At 39.5% G+C, this 16,130-nt stretch overlaps 1 protein-coding gene across 1 annotated transcript; it reads left to right on the top strand.

The window, feature by feature from the left end:
* The first annotated feature begins 6,252 nt into the window (after window positions 1-6,252).
* creg2 (cellular repressor of E1A-stimulated genes 2) lies at window positions 6,253-13,714 on the top strand. The gene is made up of 4 exons (XM_061724143.1): window positions 6,253-6,703; window positions 8,470-8,639; window positions 11,982-12,095; window positions 12,180-13,714. Exons 1-4 carry the CDS (start codon window positions 6,278-6,280, stop codon window positions 12,319-12,321), a joined length of 852 nt encoding a protein of 283 aa, XP_061580127.1. The 5' UTR covers window positions 6,253-6,277; the 3' UTR covers window positions 12,322-13,714.
* Window positions 13,715-16,130: the final 2,416 nt, after the last annotated feature.

Below are 16,130 nucleotides of genomic sequence, written 5' to 3'. Positions count from 1 at the left end.
CTGGCAGATTTTCCTACTTATTTAAAGTGGAAATTTACTTGAAACAGTTGAAAATTGTCAAATAACAAGTTATTTTTCTGGTAATTACTCTTGTTTTAAGTGTAATAAGATTTCTTGACTAAAAATGAGACGTTTTAACTAGAAATAAGACAAATATTCCTGGTAAGATTTTGAGTTTTTGTCAGTTTTTTTTTTCCGTCTTTTCAACTGAGCATGCAAACACATAAACTGAGGGTGCAATGCATGCTTATGCACCCTCGTAGAACCGGGCCTGGTCAGAGGATGGTTGCACAGACAATTCAAATATCATATTACCATATTACTGAATTTAACTATTAATAATACAACTATTCCAGAGGTGTGGCCGACACTAAGGAAACATATCAGCCTTCAAGCTTCTTAAAATATACGGGTTTATTTGTGTCCATCAAGCAGGAACATGTTTCTTGGAGATCTTTGTTTCAAATCCAGGACTAAACCACTAAACTACGGTAGGAAACAAGCTTAATTTACCCATCCAGAGAGTAAAACCTGTCTGATCTAGTTTGGTGTGAACATTTGGATGAAAAAAAATGTGCATTAAGAGAAAAACATGATGGGAAATGTACGTTTTTTATCGGGATGTCTGATGGAAATGTATTCCCTGGATTCATTTGTAATCTGGTCCACGATCCCCCGCTGGAGGTCCGATGTGAACATTGTCCCAAACTCAAGACCAAACAGCAAATGAGATGGGCTCCTTTTTGTAAAATTAAAAGAAAACGAAGAAAACGTTATTGAATTAACAGCAGACTCTCTGACATCACAGAAAGCTTGTGGGGAATGATGTCAGCAACTTTTATACTCCAGCAAACGTTGACAATAAAACCTGTGTTAAGGATTTCAAAAACGCTTATTCTTATAATTATCATCATGAAAATGATGAAAATGAGAAGCAACCTTCTTCACAGTGTTTTATTAGAACGGAAAGTTTCTGTCTCTCTTTAAATTCTCAACCGATCTGCCTGTTATTGATCCGTCAGTGCTGATTCAACAATCAATTCTCCTAAAACAAATATGTATTTATTGGTACCTCTCCCAACTAGACTGTTTAATTAACCCTTTAAAGCCTGATGTGTGCAATAATACACCAGGAAATCCTTTTTCTTTTAAAATTGAACATATTAAAAATAAAAACGCCTCAAATTTAATCTTAAACGGTTAACAAGTAGATGTGAGATGAGAAAGTAAAGAAGTGATCACAAGTCATTTTTATTGATATGACTTCATAATTCCTGATATCGACCAGGATCGATATTTATCGTGCACCCTTAATACCATCACGACTTCTCCGAGTACAGGTTTCTGTAGTTCCTGATCTAGAATGAGAGACTTTCTAGATACCCTGACTCTAGAACCAGGTGTATCAAATCAACCTCTCCACCCTGCCTCCCTTGATAAGCAGCAGCCTCTCTCTGGAGTGCAGCTGCTGCTTATCAAGGGAGGCAGGGTGGAGAGGTTGATTGGATACACCTGTACCCAATCTCCTGATGGCTGCACCTCCACCCTGCCACATGCATATAAATTGTAACAGACAGATAAAATAAAGAAGAAAACACTGAATAAGTATAAAATTAAACAGTATGAAAGATCTGCGTGTTCTTCTGTCTGGTGCACCATAAGAAAACCAATGAACATGGTCATGGTATCAATCATTAATATGTGTGCAGACAAAAAAAAAACAAAAAAAAAACAATGAACAGAATCAAATGTTGGGACAAGTTTTTATTATATCGTGCACAATATTTTCCGGCCGGAGGTGCACATTTCTCAAACCACAAAGGTAGGAGAGAAAATGTACACGATTCGTATTTTTACTAAAAAGGGAGGTGTTCTTTGTACGTGAATAGCTGCCAAACATGTCAGACTTTCAGCCGTATATCCCTGTTTATTACTTCCTACTTAAGATATCAACCCAGATAACGGATTAGACCCATCAGTGTTAAAACATATGTTTCTCTTCATTGTCTTCACCTAAAGAAACACTATTTAACAGCCTAGTCATAAGACAGGAGCTGACCCTGCAAATAGAGAAAAACCACCAGTGTAGAATCTTATAGAAAAACCCTTCAAACCTTTAAACTATTTCAAAGAATCCTAATAAGTAGAGGAGAGATGAGAAAGTAAAGAAGTGATCACATGTCCTGATTTGTCATCCCAGAGCCGCCGTACTGCGGTCGGCCAGCAGAGGTAGCTGTTTCCTTATTATTATTATGTACTTTACTTTGTGCAATTTATAAAGTTTCCACAACAGTTGACACGCTGAGGTCGCTGAGGTCGCTGAGGTTGCTAAGGTCGCTGAGGTTGCGGCGGTGACAGCAGAGGCTCTGAGACGTTAAACTCTCCTCTTCTGCAGAATCCATCCCGACCAGAGTCCCGGAGAAGCCTCGGGAGGACCGGTGGCTCAGGAAAACCGCGGGCTCGCACCCGTCCCCGTCCTCGTCGCCCACGCACCCGTCGGTGCTGCGGTCGGCGCCCGAGGGCGGCCAGCCGTCCTGGATGGAGCTGGCCAGGAGGAAGTCCATGGCCTGGAGTGACAAGCCCACGGACTGAGCGGGACCGCCGGGTTCAGACCCCGAACCCCCGGAGACCAACGACCTTCATTTATGTGCCAGAGATGTTTCCAATCAGCTCCGGTTGTGTTATTATTTAATTGTAAAGTTTTAATGTTTTATTCAGCGACCGAGACGGAAAACGATATTCTATCGGTTTGCGTTTTATGAAAGATTTCATTGCTGGGAGAGGTTTATGGTAAATAATTAAATTTCTATCACAGATTTTGGTTGTTGAGCATTTTGATGTTTGATGGTTAAACCCAAATGGATGAAACCCGAATACCTGAATGATACTTTATTTAATTTATGATCTAGTTCAGGAGTGTCAGAGGCAGGGCCGGTTCTAGAAAATGATGACTAGATCAGAGGGGGTGCACATGCCTGGCACGTTATTCAACACTAAATTATGCATTTTCCCATAATTTCAAGAGGAATGATACTAGTAAAACAAGAATATTTAAAGTGTATTTCAAATGCTTTATTGCAGCAATATTGCTGCAGAACAAAGAAAATGCTACATTTAGTCTGGGCTACCTCACCCATCAGACAATCTACACTGCAAAAATTCAAAATCTTAACAAGAATATTTGTCTTATTTCAAGTTAAAATGTCTCATTTTTAGTCTAAAAAAATCTCATTACACTTAAAACAAGACTCATCACTGGAAAAAACAACAATTTTCACCTGTTTCAAGTAGATTTTCACTTAAAATAAATAGAAAAATCTGCCAGTTGAATAAGATTTTTTTGCTTGTAATAAGAAGATAAATCTTGTTCCACTGGCAGATTTTCCTACTTATTTAAAGTGGAAATTTACTTGAAACAGTTGAAAATTGTCAAATAACAAGTTATTTTTCTGGTAATTACTCTTGTTTTAAGTGTAATAAGATTTCTTGACTAAAAATGAGACGTTTTAACTAGAAATAAGACAAATATTCCTGGTAAGATTTTGAGTTTTTGTCAGTTTTTTTTTTCCGTCTTTTCAACTGAGCATGCAAACACATAAACTGAGGGTGCAATGCATGCTTATGCACCCTCGTAGAACCGGGCCTGGTCAGAGGATGGTTGCACAGACAATTCAAATATCATATTACCATATTACTGAATTTAACTATTAATAATACAACTATTCCAGAGGTGTGGCCGACACTAAGGAAACATATCAGCCTTCAAGCTTCTTAAAATATACGGGTTTATTTGTGTCCATCAAGCAGGAACATGTTTCTTGGAGATCTTTGTTTCAAATCCAGGACTAAACCACTAAACTACGGTAGGAAACAAGCTTAATTTACCCATCCAGAGAGTAAAACCTGTCTGATCTAGTTTGGTGTGAACATTTGGATGAAAAAAAATGTGCATTAAGAGAAAAACATGATGGGAAATGTACGTTTTTTATCGGGATGTCTGATGGAAATGTATTCCCTGGATTCATTTGTAATCTGGTCCACGATCCCCCGCTGGAGGTCCGATGTGAACATTGTCCCAAACTCAAGACCAAACAGCAAATGAGATGGGCTCCTTTTTGTAAAATTAAAAGAAAACGAAGAAAACGTTATTGAATTAACAGCAGACTCTCTGACATCACAGAAAGCTTGTGGGGAATGATGTCAGCAACTTTTATACTCCAGCAAACGTTGACAATAAAACCTGTTTTAAGGATTTCAAAAACACTTATTCTTATAATTATCATCATGAAAATGATGAAAATGAGAAGCAACCTTCTTCACAGTGTTTTATTAGAACGGAAAGTTTCTGTCTCTCTTTAAATTCTCAACCGATCTGCCTGTTATTGATCCGTCAGTGCTGATTCAACAATCAATTCTCCTAAAACAAATATGTATTTATTGGTACCTCTCCCAACTAGACTGTTTAATTAACCCTTTAAAGCCTGATGTGTGCAATAATACACCAGGAAATCCTTTTTCTTTTAAAATTGAACATATTAAAAATAAAAACGCCTCAAATTTAATCTTAAACGGTTAACAAGTAGATGTGAGATGAGAAAGTAAAGAAGTGATCACAAGTCATTTTTATTGATATGACTTCATAATTCCTGATATCGACCAGGATCGATATTTATCGTGCACCCTTAATACCATCACGACTTCTCCGAGTACAGGTTTCTGTAGTTCCTGATCTAGAATGAGAGACTTTCTAGATACCCTGACTCTAGAACCAGGTGTATCAAATCAACCTCTCCACCCTGCCTCCCTTGATAAGCAGCAGCCTCTCTCTGGAGTGCAGCTGCTGCTTATCAAGGGAGGCAGGGTGGAGAGGTTGATTGGATACACCTGTACCCAATCTCCTGATGGCTGCACCTCCACCCTGCCACATGCATATAAATTGTAACAGACAGATAAAATAAAGAAGAAAACACTGAATAAGTATAAAATTAAACAGTATGAAAGATCTGCGTGTTCTTCTGTCTGGTGCACCATAAGAAAACCAATGAACATGGTCATGGTATCAATCATTAATATGTGTGCAGACAAAAAAAAAACAAAAAAAAAACAATGAACAGAATCAAATGTTGGGACAAGTTTTTATTATATCGTGCACAATATTTTCCGGCCGGAGGTGCACATTTCTCAAACCACAAAGGTAGGAGAGAAAATGTACACGATTCGTATTTTTACTAAAAAGGGAGGTGTTCTTTGTACGTGAATAGCTGCCAAACATGTCAGACTTTCAGCCGTATATCCCTGTTTATTACTTCCTACTTAAGATATCAACCCAGATAACGGATTAGACCCATCAGTGTTAAAACATATGTTTCTCTTCATTGTCTTCACCTAAAGAAACACTATTTAACAGCCTAGTCATAAGACAGGAGCTGACCCTGCAAATAGAGAAAAACCACCAGTGTAGAATCTTATAGAAAAACCCTTCAAACCTTTAAACTATTTCAAAGAATCCTAATAAGTAGAGGAGAGATGAGAAAGTAAAGAAGTGATCACATGTCCTGATTTGTCATCCCAGAGCCGCCGTACTGCGGTCGGCCAGCAGAGGTAGCTGTTTCCTTATTATTATTATGATTATGATTATGATTATGATTATTATTATTATTATTATTATTATTATTATTCATTTTTATTGATATGACTTCATAATTCCTGATATCGGCCCGGATCGATATTTATCGTGCACCCTTAATACCATCACAATGCAGCAGAAACTTCTCTAAGTACAGGTTTATGTAGTTCCTGATCTAGAATGAGAGACTTTCTAGATACCCTGACTCTGGAACCAGTCAGGGTATGAAAAAACTAATTGTGCATATAAATTGTAACAGACAGATAAAATAAGATAAGATAAGATAATCCTTTATTTTCTCCCTCAGTGGGGAAACTTATTTTGTTGGCAGCAGTACACTTAGCACACACATGCAGGGGAGGGGTAAAAAGAGACTAAAAAGTAAAAAATAAAATATATATATAAAATATGTATAATTTTTATTGATATGACTTCATAATTCCTGATATCGGCCCGGATCAACATTTATCGAGTACAGGTTTATGTAGTTCTCAGATAAAATATGGAAAAAACATTGAATAAGTATAAAATAAGTCCTGATTTGTCCCCCCCGAGCCGCCGTACTGCGGTCCTGCCAGCAGAGGTCGATGTTTCCACGTGTCCCCGTGTGTTATGAAAGCTCTCCAGGTGAGTTTGTAAACAGCTGCAGCCATGAGGTCGTGGAGCGGTACGGTGCTGCCGGCCCTGCCGGCCCTGCTGGTCCTCCTGGCCGCCTACACGGCTCCCTGCCGGGGCCACAGCCTGCGCGGCTCCGTGTCCTGGGGCTCCTCCGTCTCCTCCGTGTCCTCCAGCTCCGCGGACCCGCAGGACGCGGACCTGTCGGACCTGTCTGCGGAGGCCGCCCCGGCGCTGCTGGAGGCCGGCTGGTGGAGGAGCAGCGGCCCGGCCAGCAGCGCGGAGCCCCGCAGCCCGCAGGGGAAGCCCGGGGTCGGGGGGGACGAGTCCCCGCGGTCCTCCCGGCTCTTCTCCTACCGGGACCCCCCGCCGCCCCCCCACCAGGACACCGCCAGGACCGCCAGGTACATCTCCCATTACAGCGACTGGGGACACCTGGCCACCATCTCCACGCAGGACAAGGTACATGACATTCAATCAGGGCCGGTTGTATAAAATGATGAGTAGGGCTGCATCTCAGGTCAGAGGGGGTGCACATGGCTGGCACGTTATTCAACACTAAATTATGCATTTTCCCATAATTTCAAGCGGAATGATACTAGCAAAACAAGAATATTTAAAGTGTATTTCAAATGCTTTATTGCAGCAATATTGCTGCAGAACAAAGAAAATGCTACATTTAGTCTGGCCTACCTCACCCATCAGACAATCTAGCAACAGATGTTTCTGACCCTGAAAATAAAACATAGAAATTCAAACTAATTTTATCTATACAGCTCAAAACCATCACTAAACATGACAGTCTTTTCAAGCGGAATGATACTAGCAAAACAAGAATATTTAAAGTGTATTTCAAATGCTTTATTGCAGCAATATTGCTGCAGAACAAAGAAAATTCTACATTTAGTCTGGGCTACCTCACCCATCAGACACTCTAGCAACAGAAAATAAAACATAGAAAAATAAATAACAAAAATAAATATAACCATAAATATAAGTAGGCTACGCTGTCGATTTAACGTGGAACCATAAATCAGGCTTGACGCGCGCGCATTTGTCAGTTTTCTTTTCGTCTTTTCAACTGAGCAAACACATAAACTGAGGGTGCAATGCTGATGCACCCTCGTAGAACCGGGCCTGCATTAAATGAATGAAAACTTGACCATAAATCAAACATTCGACCAGCACGAAGACACCCACAGGTGTCCCAGGTTAGTGGACCCTTCAAGGTCACCAGTGACCCTCAGGTGCGTCAAAGATGCATCACAACAGGGGAAGAAATTGAATGTCTAGATTACATACATCACAAACAGAAAACTAAAAAAACAAAATGCTAAATTTAAAAAGAAAAATGGTAAAAAAGAAGAAAATTCAGCATTTTAACTAACGGAAACTTTGGTGAGATGGAACTAAAGATAACTACAACAAAACAAACAAGAGAAATGTTTATTTGGACATAAGTAAGTAAGTAAAGTTTATTTATATAGCGCTTTTCACAGACATTTGTTACTAAGTGCTTTACAGAATAAAAACAGTTTAGAGCAATAAAATACATAGAATACATGATAGAAAAGAAAAAACATAAAATAACTGAAAACAATGCAGTTTACATAAAAGCCTATTTAAAAAGGTAGGTTTTTCATAAGTTTTCATAAGTCCCTGCATGTCAGTGGGATTTAATTTAGTCCAGTTGTTTTGTGTTAAGAGATAATAACTTAAATATCCAAAGGCAGGCTTCCCCTCCGTCCATTCCTGTGGACGGCATATTATTATTATTATTATTACTATTATTATAACTGTTATTATTATTATTATTATTATTATTATTATTATTATTATTATTATTATTATTATTATTATTATTATTATTATTATTATTACTACTACTACAATAAAACACGTGGGGAGAGTTAGTCTAGTGACTAGAGAGGTGGATTTGGGTCTGGAGGAACCCGGTTCAAGCCCCAGAATGGCAACCAAGATCAACCACCTTGCGCCCCTGAGCAAGGCACTTAACCATAATTGCTCCCCGGGTGAAATGGTGTGTTTGTTCCCTCAGATGTAAGTTGCTTTGGATAAAAGCGACTGCTAAATGAAGGTAGTAGTAGTAGTCGTACTATTATTACTATTATTATTACATATGTCCTTTAAGCCCTGGCAGTAAAAGCGTCGTCATGACGTCAACGTTTCCGTCCCGCTGAAGTGCTGTGGTTCTGTCCCCCCCCCAGATCCGAGGTCTGCCCTTCGGGAACATCTTCTCCGTCAGCGACGGGCCTCTGGGCAACAGCACGGGCGTCGTCTACTTCTACGTGACTCCCATGGACAACACGGTGGCCGACCTGAGCAGCAACCCCCTCGCCTCGCTCACCTTCTCGGAGGCCGAGGGCGATTTCTGCAGGTGAGTCTCCGCCTGCTGGAGCCGGACGCGAACTTACACCCGTCCAGTAGTTTCTGGAGTTTTTTAAACAGATCACATCAAATTAAGCAAATCTGCTCGGTGGTGCAGTGGGTTAATCAAGCGGCTCATATACTGAGGCTACAGTCCTCCTGCAGCGGTCACAGGTTCGAATCCCGGCCTGAGCACCTTTGCTGCATGTCATCCCCATTCTCTCTCTCTACCCCCTTCCTGTCTGCAACTCAAACCTCTGACTGTATTATTTAATTCATTATGTAGATTTGTGTTACAGAAACACATCATTGTTTTATGTTTGATTCATTGAACTGGTTGCAACCCAAATTTCAACAGCAATTTCACTGGCTTCAGTTCCTTTTTAAATGTGTTTATTTTCACTGTCCTCCATATTCAAAAGAACTCATGATTCTATATAATTCTCCATACTCACTCAGACATATGAATTTTTCTTTGTTCCTAGAATTTTAAAAGAGGTTGGTAAAAGATCATTTTATTTTAAAGCTCCATCAGATTGGAATAATCTTCCCCTCTTTTTGCGTTCTATTACCTCTTTTCATTGTTTTAAGTTGGCATTATATTCTCATCTTAAAAAAAATTGCCTATGTTTTTAATTTATTTATGTATTTTTTTTCTCTATTTATTTATTTTTATTTTATTTTTTTATTTTTTTAACTTTCTCTCGGTTATGTTATATTTATCTCATACATTGTTTCGGTTATTCAATTAGTCTGCTTTGTAACTAGACTTATGTGGGTGGGGGTTGTGTGTGGGAGGGGGTGAGCAAGATTTCTGTGTTTGTTTTATGTCACGTATGTCTAAACTGTAATGTGATATATTTTAATGTTGTATGTTTTATGGGACCCCCTTGAAAATGAGATGTTACATCTCAAGGGGCTATCCTTTTAATACATTCCAAACTTCAATAAAGGGCCACTAAAGCCACAAAAAATCTTAAAAAAAAAAAAAAAAAAAAAAATTAAATCAAATCAAACTGTATTTATATAGAACTTTTCATACAATAGTAACACAAAGTGCTTTACATAATAAAATCCACATTTAACATATAAAAACTCTCATGGTTAAAAACACATTTGGTCATTTTCACACACATCCTCACATTAATCCCCACACAGCACATACAGTTAGGTACATAAATATTTGGACATTGACACAATTTTCAGTATTCCAGCTCTGTACAACACCACAATGGATTTGAAACAAAACAATCAAGATGTGCTTGAAGTGCAGACTCTCAGCTTTAATTTGATGGTATTTACATCCAAATCAGCTGAACGGTGTAGGAATTACAACACATTTTATATGTGCCTTCCACTTTTTAAGGGACCAAAAGTAATTGGACAATTGGCTACTCAGCTGTTCCATGGCCAGGTGTGTGTTATTCCCTCGTTATTTCATTTACAAGGAACAGATAAAAGGCCTAGAGTTCATTTCAAGTGTGGTATGTTCATTTGGAATCTGGTGAGGTCATCTCTCAATATGAAGTCCAAAGAGCTGTCACTATCAGTGAAGCGAGCCATCATTAGGCTGAAAAATCAAAACAAACCCATCAGAGAGATAGCAAAAACATTAGGTGTGGCCAAATCAACTGTTTGGTACATTCTTAAAAAGAAAGAACGCACTGGTGAGCTCAGCAACACCAAAAGACCTGGAAAAAAGACCACGGAAAACAAGTGTGGTGGATGACAGACGAATCCTTTCCCTCGTCAAGAAAAACCCCTTCACAACAGTTGAACAGATCAAGAAAACTCTCCAGGAGGTAGGTGTATCTGTGTCCAAGTCAACAATTAAGAGAAGACTTCACCAGAGGAAATACAGAGGGTTCATCACAAGGTGTAAACCATTGGTGAGCCTCAAAAACAGGAAGGGCAGATTAGAGTTTGCCAAGAAATATCTAACAGAGCCTGTGCAGTTCTGGAACCACATCTTATGGACAGATGAGACAAAGATCAACTTGTACCAGAATGATGGAAAGAGAAGAGTATGGAGAAGGGAAGGAACTGCTCAATATCCAAAGCATACCACCTCATCAGTGAAGCATGGTGGTGGTAGTGTAATGGCGTGGGCATGCATGGCTGCCAGTGGAACTGGATCTCTTATATTTATTGATGATGTGACTGCTGACAAAAGCAGCAGAATGAATTCTGAAGTGTTTCGGGCAATATTATCTGCTCATATTCAGCCAAATGCTTCAAAACTCATTGGACGGCGCTTCACAATCCAGATGGACAATGACCCGAAGCATACTGCGAAAGCAACCAAAGAGTTTTTTAAGGCAAAGAAGTGGAATGTTCTGCAATGGCCAAGTCAATCACCTGACCTGAATCCGATTGAGCATGCATTTCACTTGCTGAAGACAAAACTGAAGGGAAAATGCCCAAAGAACAAGCAGGAACTGAAGACGGCTGCAGCAGAGGCCTGGCAGAGCATCACCAGGGACGAAACCCAGCGTCTGGTGATGTCCATGGGTTCCAGACTTCAGGCTGTCATTGACTGCAAAGGATTTGCAACAAAATATTAAAAAGTGACAATTTTATTTATGATTATGTTAGTTGTCCAATTACTTTTGGTCCCTGAAAAAGTGTAAGGCACATATAAAATGTGTTGTAATTCCTACACCGTTCACATGATTTGGATGTAAATACCCTCACATTAAAGCTGAAAGTCTGCACTTCAAGCACATCTTGATTGTTTCATTTCAAATCCATTGTGGTGTTGTACAGAGCTGGAATACTGAAAATTGTGTCAATGTCCAAATATTTATGTACCTAACTGTATATACCCCCCTCCCACCCCACACCACATAGACATTAAAACATCATAAATAAATACCTGGCTTGATGCTGAGATGAGGAACGATAAAATAACTGAACCGGCAGGTTGAGGCGTTAAAACTCACTGAGGTAACTGAACTCTGAGCTCTGAACTAGTCTGAGAGCAGCTTCTCGTCCAGGAAGCCCCGCCTCCTTATCTGCAAAATAACTTTTTTTTTTTTTTTTTAATAATTTGTGATGAAGCAACAGTGCCACACACACACACACACACACACACACACACACACACTGTGCGACCCACCCTGTTTCCTCATTTGCTGGGCGGGATCCTGCAATCTGTTATGTAATTTTAATTTTTTAATGATCTTAAAGATGACATATTGAGCCGAGTCGTGTCGCCTATCCCCAGCCCCCCCCGCCGTCTCCCACTCATTTCAAGCATTTCTCAAACTTTCTCATGCATCTGCATGATGGAAAGTTTGTTTGAAAGGGCTTGAGAAGCGGTGTCACCAAAGTGAGGTGTTGTGTTCTGCAGGCAGATGGTGTACGAGGCCGAGGATCCCCGATGTGCCCGGCTGACCCTGACGGGGAAGATGGTGGCGGTTCCTCCGGAGGAGCTGGCCTTCGCCAAGGAGGCCATGTTCTCCAGGTTAGTGAGCTAATGGCTAACGGCTGTGACGAGGCCCGGGCTGCGTCTGGCAGCGCCGTCTTCACACCTGCTTCTGTTTTCCAGACATCCCGTCATGGCGAAGTGGCCGGTGGGGCACAAGTGGTTCTTCATGAGGCTGGATCTGATCCAGGTGTGGCTGCAGGACTGGGTCGGGGGGGTTTCCCTCGTTCCCCTGGAGGACTACTTTAAGGCCTCGCCCTTCTGAGGCCCGCTAGGTGCAGAACATATATCGGGGGTCGGCAACCCGCGGCTCTAGAGCCGCATGCAGCTCTTTAGCGCCGCCCTGGTGGCTCCTGGAGCTTTTTCAAAAATGTTTGACTTTTTTTTTCCTTTTTTTTCTTATTTTTTTTCTCTTTTTTTTTCCTTTTTCTCTTTTTTCTTCTTTTTTCTTTTTTGTTCTTTTTTTCTCTTTTTTTCTTCCTTTTTCCTTTCCTTTTTAATCTCAACATTTTGACTCTTTCCTCGACATTTCGACTTTGTTCTCAACATTTTGACTTTTCTCGACATTTCGACTTTTTTCTCGACATTTCGACTTTTTTCTCAAGATTGTACTTCAACATTAATCTTGACATTTCGACTTTTTTCTCGACATTTCGACTTTTTTCACTAAATTTCAACTTTTTATCGACATTTCGACTTTTTTTTCCTCAACATTTCAACTTTTTTCTTGACATTTCGCCTTTCGCCATTTGCCTTCATTCTAAGGCTTATAAAAGACTTTTCACTTTTTTGCGGCCCTGATACACATATATATATATATATATATATATATATGTGTGTATATGTAAGGGATAATGCCCGACGAGGTGTACATTATCAGAAATATTTGCGTCGGACGGTTTGCCTCCGCGAAGGGCATTATCCCGCTTATACCACGGTCACTTACCAAAAAACATAAATATTAAATCAGTTATTCATGCTTTAATGTGTTTTCAGTTGAAATCATTAGTTTTATAACAAGCCACGGCTGAGCAGACTATTTAATCTCTCGTCTTTTTTTTTAACAAGCCATAACTCAGTTTCCTAGGTAACGGGAGATATTCTAGTCCACTCGGCTATTTTCTTTTCTCTCCTCTTTTGCATCCCTGTTATCAAAATGGTTAAATTCACCAAATAAATTAAAAGAAATGACAAAATCACTCATGTCGCCGTCCTGCTGTAGCTGGCTCTTCTTCTCTGAATCTCCGTTGCCGTAGTTACCACCTGGCAGTTGATCCAGCGCATTGATATTAAAGTTATCAGGCAATTTGACCTAACTTGTTTTCTAGGTGTAGGTTATAAGTTATAACCTACACCTGCCAGCCAATCAGAATCGAGTATTCACACAGACCGTGGTATAAATATATATACTCAATCACAAAACACATTTCTTACGCTTGATGCATGAATGTACTAATAAGCAATGGACAATTTAAACTGATTACGTCATGTAGCCTTTATAAACAATCACATGGGTGCCGACTTAAGTTCAAGCTTAAGTTTAGTGTTGAAAGTTAAACATTTCAAAGAGAATTCTCACTGGTTTTTATTTTATTTCGTTTTATTGAGACAGAAATTTGAATGAAGACTATGTTAATAAAAAAACATGGTTAAGGTTTTGTAGTGTTGGTGTTTTGATTTTTTTTCTTCTTCTATATCAGTAAGACTCAACAGAATGTTTCCTTATAAACTATTATTTATCATAAAAATGTAAAAAAATGTAAAAAACAGCAAAATGAATGTCTGGATATAAGAGATGTTCAGCAACAGGTTCTTAAAAGCAGAAAGCAGCTCTCTGTGACTTTGAGACCGAAGTACAAGTGCATGTCGGTGGGGGGGGGGGGGGGGATAGTTGCAGAGCTGACAGTGTTTGTAGGTAGACAAACATGAAAGAAAGGATCCTCGTGACCAAAATTAAGACGGAAAAGAGGAAGGAAGTTGGTTTGGTGCCGAACAAAGGTACCAAAACCGAGTGAAAACCTGGCGTTATGTCGCAAGCAGATGAAGCTGAAAAAGGAACCGAAAACATCTTTGCATCAGTTACGGTGTTATTTCTTTTTTTCTACCTAGACTCAAATAAAACATATTATCTCATTATTATTCAAATTGTTCAGTTTTTTTATTTATACAGCATCTATTACAACAGAAGTGATTTCCAGAGACCCAAAACACAGAACAACCCCCGAGCAATTATTACATTAACTACGGCAGGTTGGACCAAAGTTAGACTTTGTAAGGTTTATGATAGTGTTGATCCCTTTTGTGAAAAATGTCATCAAACACCAGCCAATCATGTGCATATGCTTTGGTCATGTACATCCCTGTATAACTATTGGACTGCAATTTTTAATACTTTGACAGAAGTAACTGGGACAGTTATTGAGCCTAATCCCTAATGACGTGCCAGGACACGTCGTGCCGGGAACCTCCTCGTCACCCACCGGTTCCAACTGTAGAGTGACTGAGGATTAAGATTAAGATACACTTTATTGTCCCAAGTGTGGGAAATTCGGGTTGGGCTTTAACCCATGCTGCGCCCACAGACAACAAGAATCAACAACTAAGGACTCTTCAAGGACAATAACATACACCATATTTACATAGACATAGACCACAGAGTGTGTGTACTAGATGATACCATTTCAATAACACAGTTCAAAGATAACCATCCTCTATATTTCATTTGCTGCTATTAAGTAGCCTTATTGAGGATGGGATAAAAGAGTTTTTAAATCTATTTAGCCTCCAGCGTAGGACGTAGCACATAACAAATACCGGTAAGTCCAATGTGCCTTTTCCCAAGTTGTTGTTGATCAGCAGGCTCATTCATATGCAAAAACAGTCATGAAGTACTTTGCATTGACCATTTATGGTATGAAGTGGGCGTGTAGAGGCGATATGAGGCGAATTCACCTGCGCAACTTTCCAGCTGGACTGATTTATAAAGAGAACATTGCGTGCAGATGTGCGTGCACACGGTTTTATAAATCAGGATTTTTTTGTGTGCACGCCATTTTCGGCTTTTGAGCGCACGTACACTTTTAGTATGAATCCTACGCACTCTTTTATAAATGAGGCCCCAGGTCATTTGCACGCTTGCATCATGGACCGGGTCGAAGCCAGGGCCGAACAAAGGAAAACCTGCAGTTCCTGTCCTGACCACAAGGGGCTGGCTCCAAAAGTTAGTCACATTGCAATATATATAACACAATTCTAATTCTAATAATTATTCTTGGCATTATCACAATATATTGTTTTATAGTGTATTATTATATTATGTTATGAGATCTCATGGGATGTTATATAATAGTATTATTATATTGGTATATATTATAGTATGGTGATATAATTTTGTTATATGTTATAATATTATAATATGTTATATTAGGATATTATTATATTATAGGCTATTATAGTATAATTATCTATTTATTTATTTATTTATTTTTCAAAGTAATATTCGTAATTTATTTATTTATTTATTCATTCATTATGTTATTTCCACACACACACACACACACACACACACACCTAGATACATATCATTGTAACTCAATGTTGTCTTTTGTTGTTGTTTGTACTGTATGTCCACTGTCTGTATCTTGTATTTGTATTATGTCCACTTGGTGTAATAATAAAAAAACAAAAAAAAACAAAAGTTAGTCACAGACCTACGAGTTAAAACTGTCCAACTTTACGCAGAAATCAACATATTGACGAGCCGTACAGGGTCTCGGGGGGCCTTGCTGGAGCCAGTCCCAGCTCATTACAGGTGAGAGTTAGGGGTCCACCCTGGACAAGTCTCCAGGTCTCGTTTGATGTGCCGTTTGATGGACTGGTGAGTTGACAAGACAGCTGAGATGAGCTCCAGCAGACCCCCACCTCATTTCAGGCTGTAAATATGCTCTTTTGACCTTTTAAGCTGTCGGGGTGGTGGATTTTAGCAACAAAAGTGAGTCAGTATCCAGTTGTCGGTGGAAAAACTGCAACTTTTCTTTTCGTAACGAGACGGCCCAGTGTCTGCTCGCTTGGCCT

The sequence above is a fragment of the Cololabis saira genome, chromosome 6, assembly GCF_033807715.1.
Source record: "Cololabis saira isolate AMF1-May2022 chromosome 6, fColSai1.1, whole genome shotgun sequence".
NCBI lineage: Eukaryota > Metazoa > Chordata > Actinopteri > Beloniformes > Belonidae > Cololabis > Cololabis saira.
Note: the sequence above shows the minus strand (reverse complement) of the source record. Positions and strands in the feature narration are given on the sequence as shown.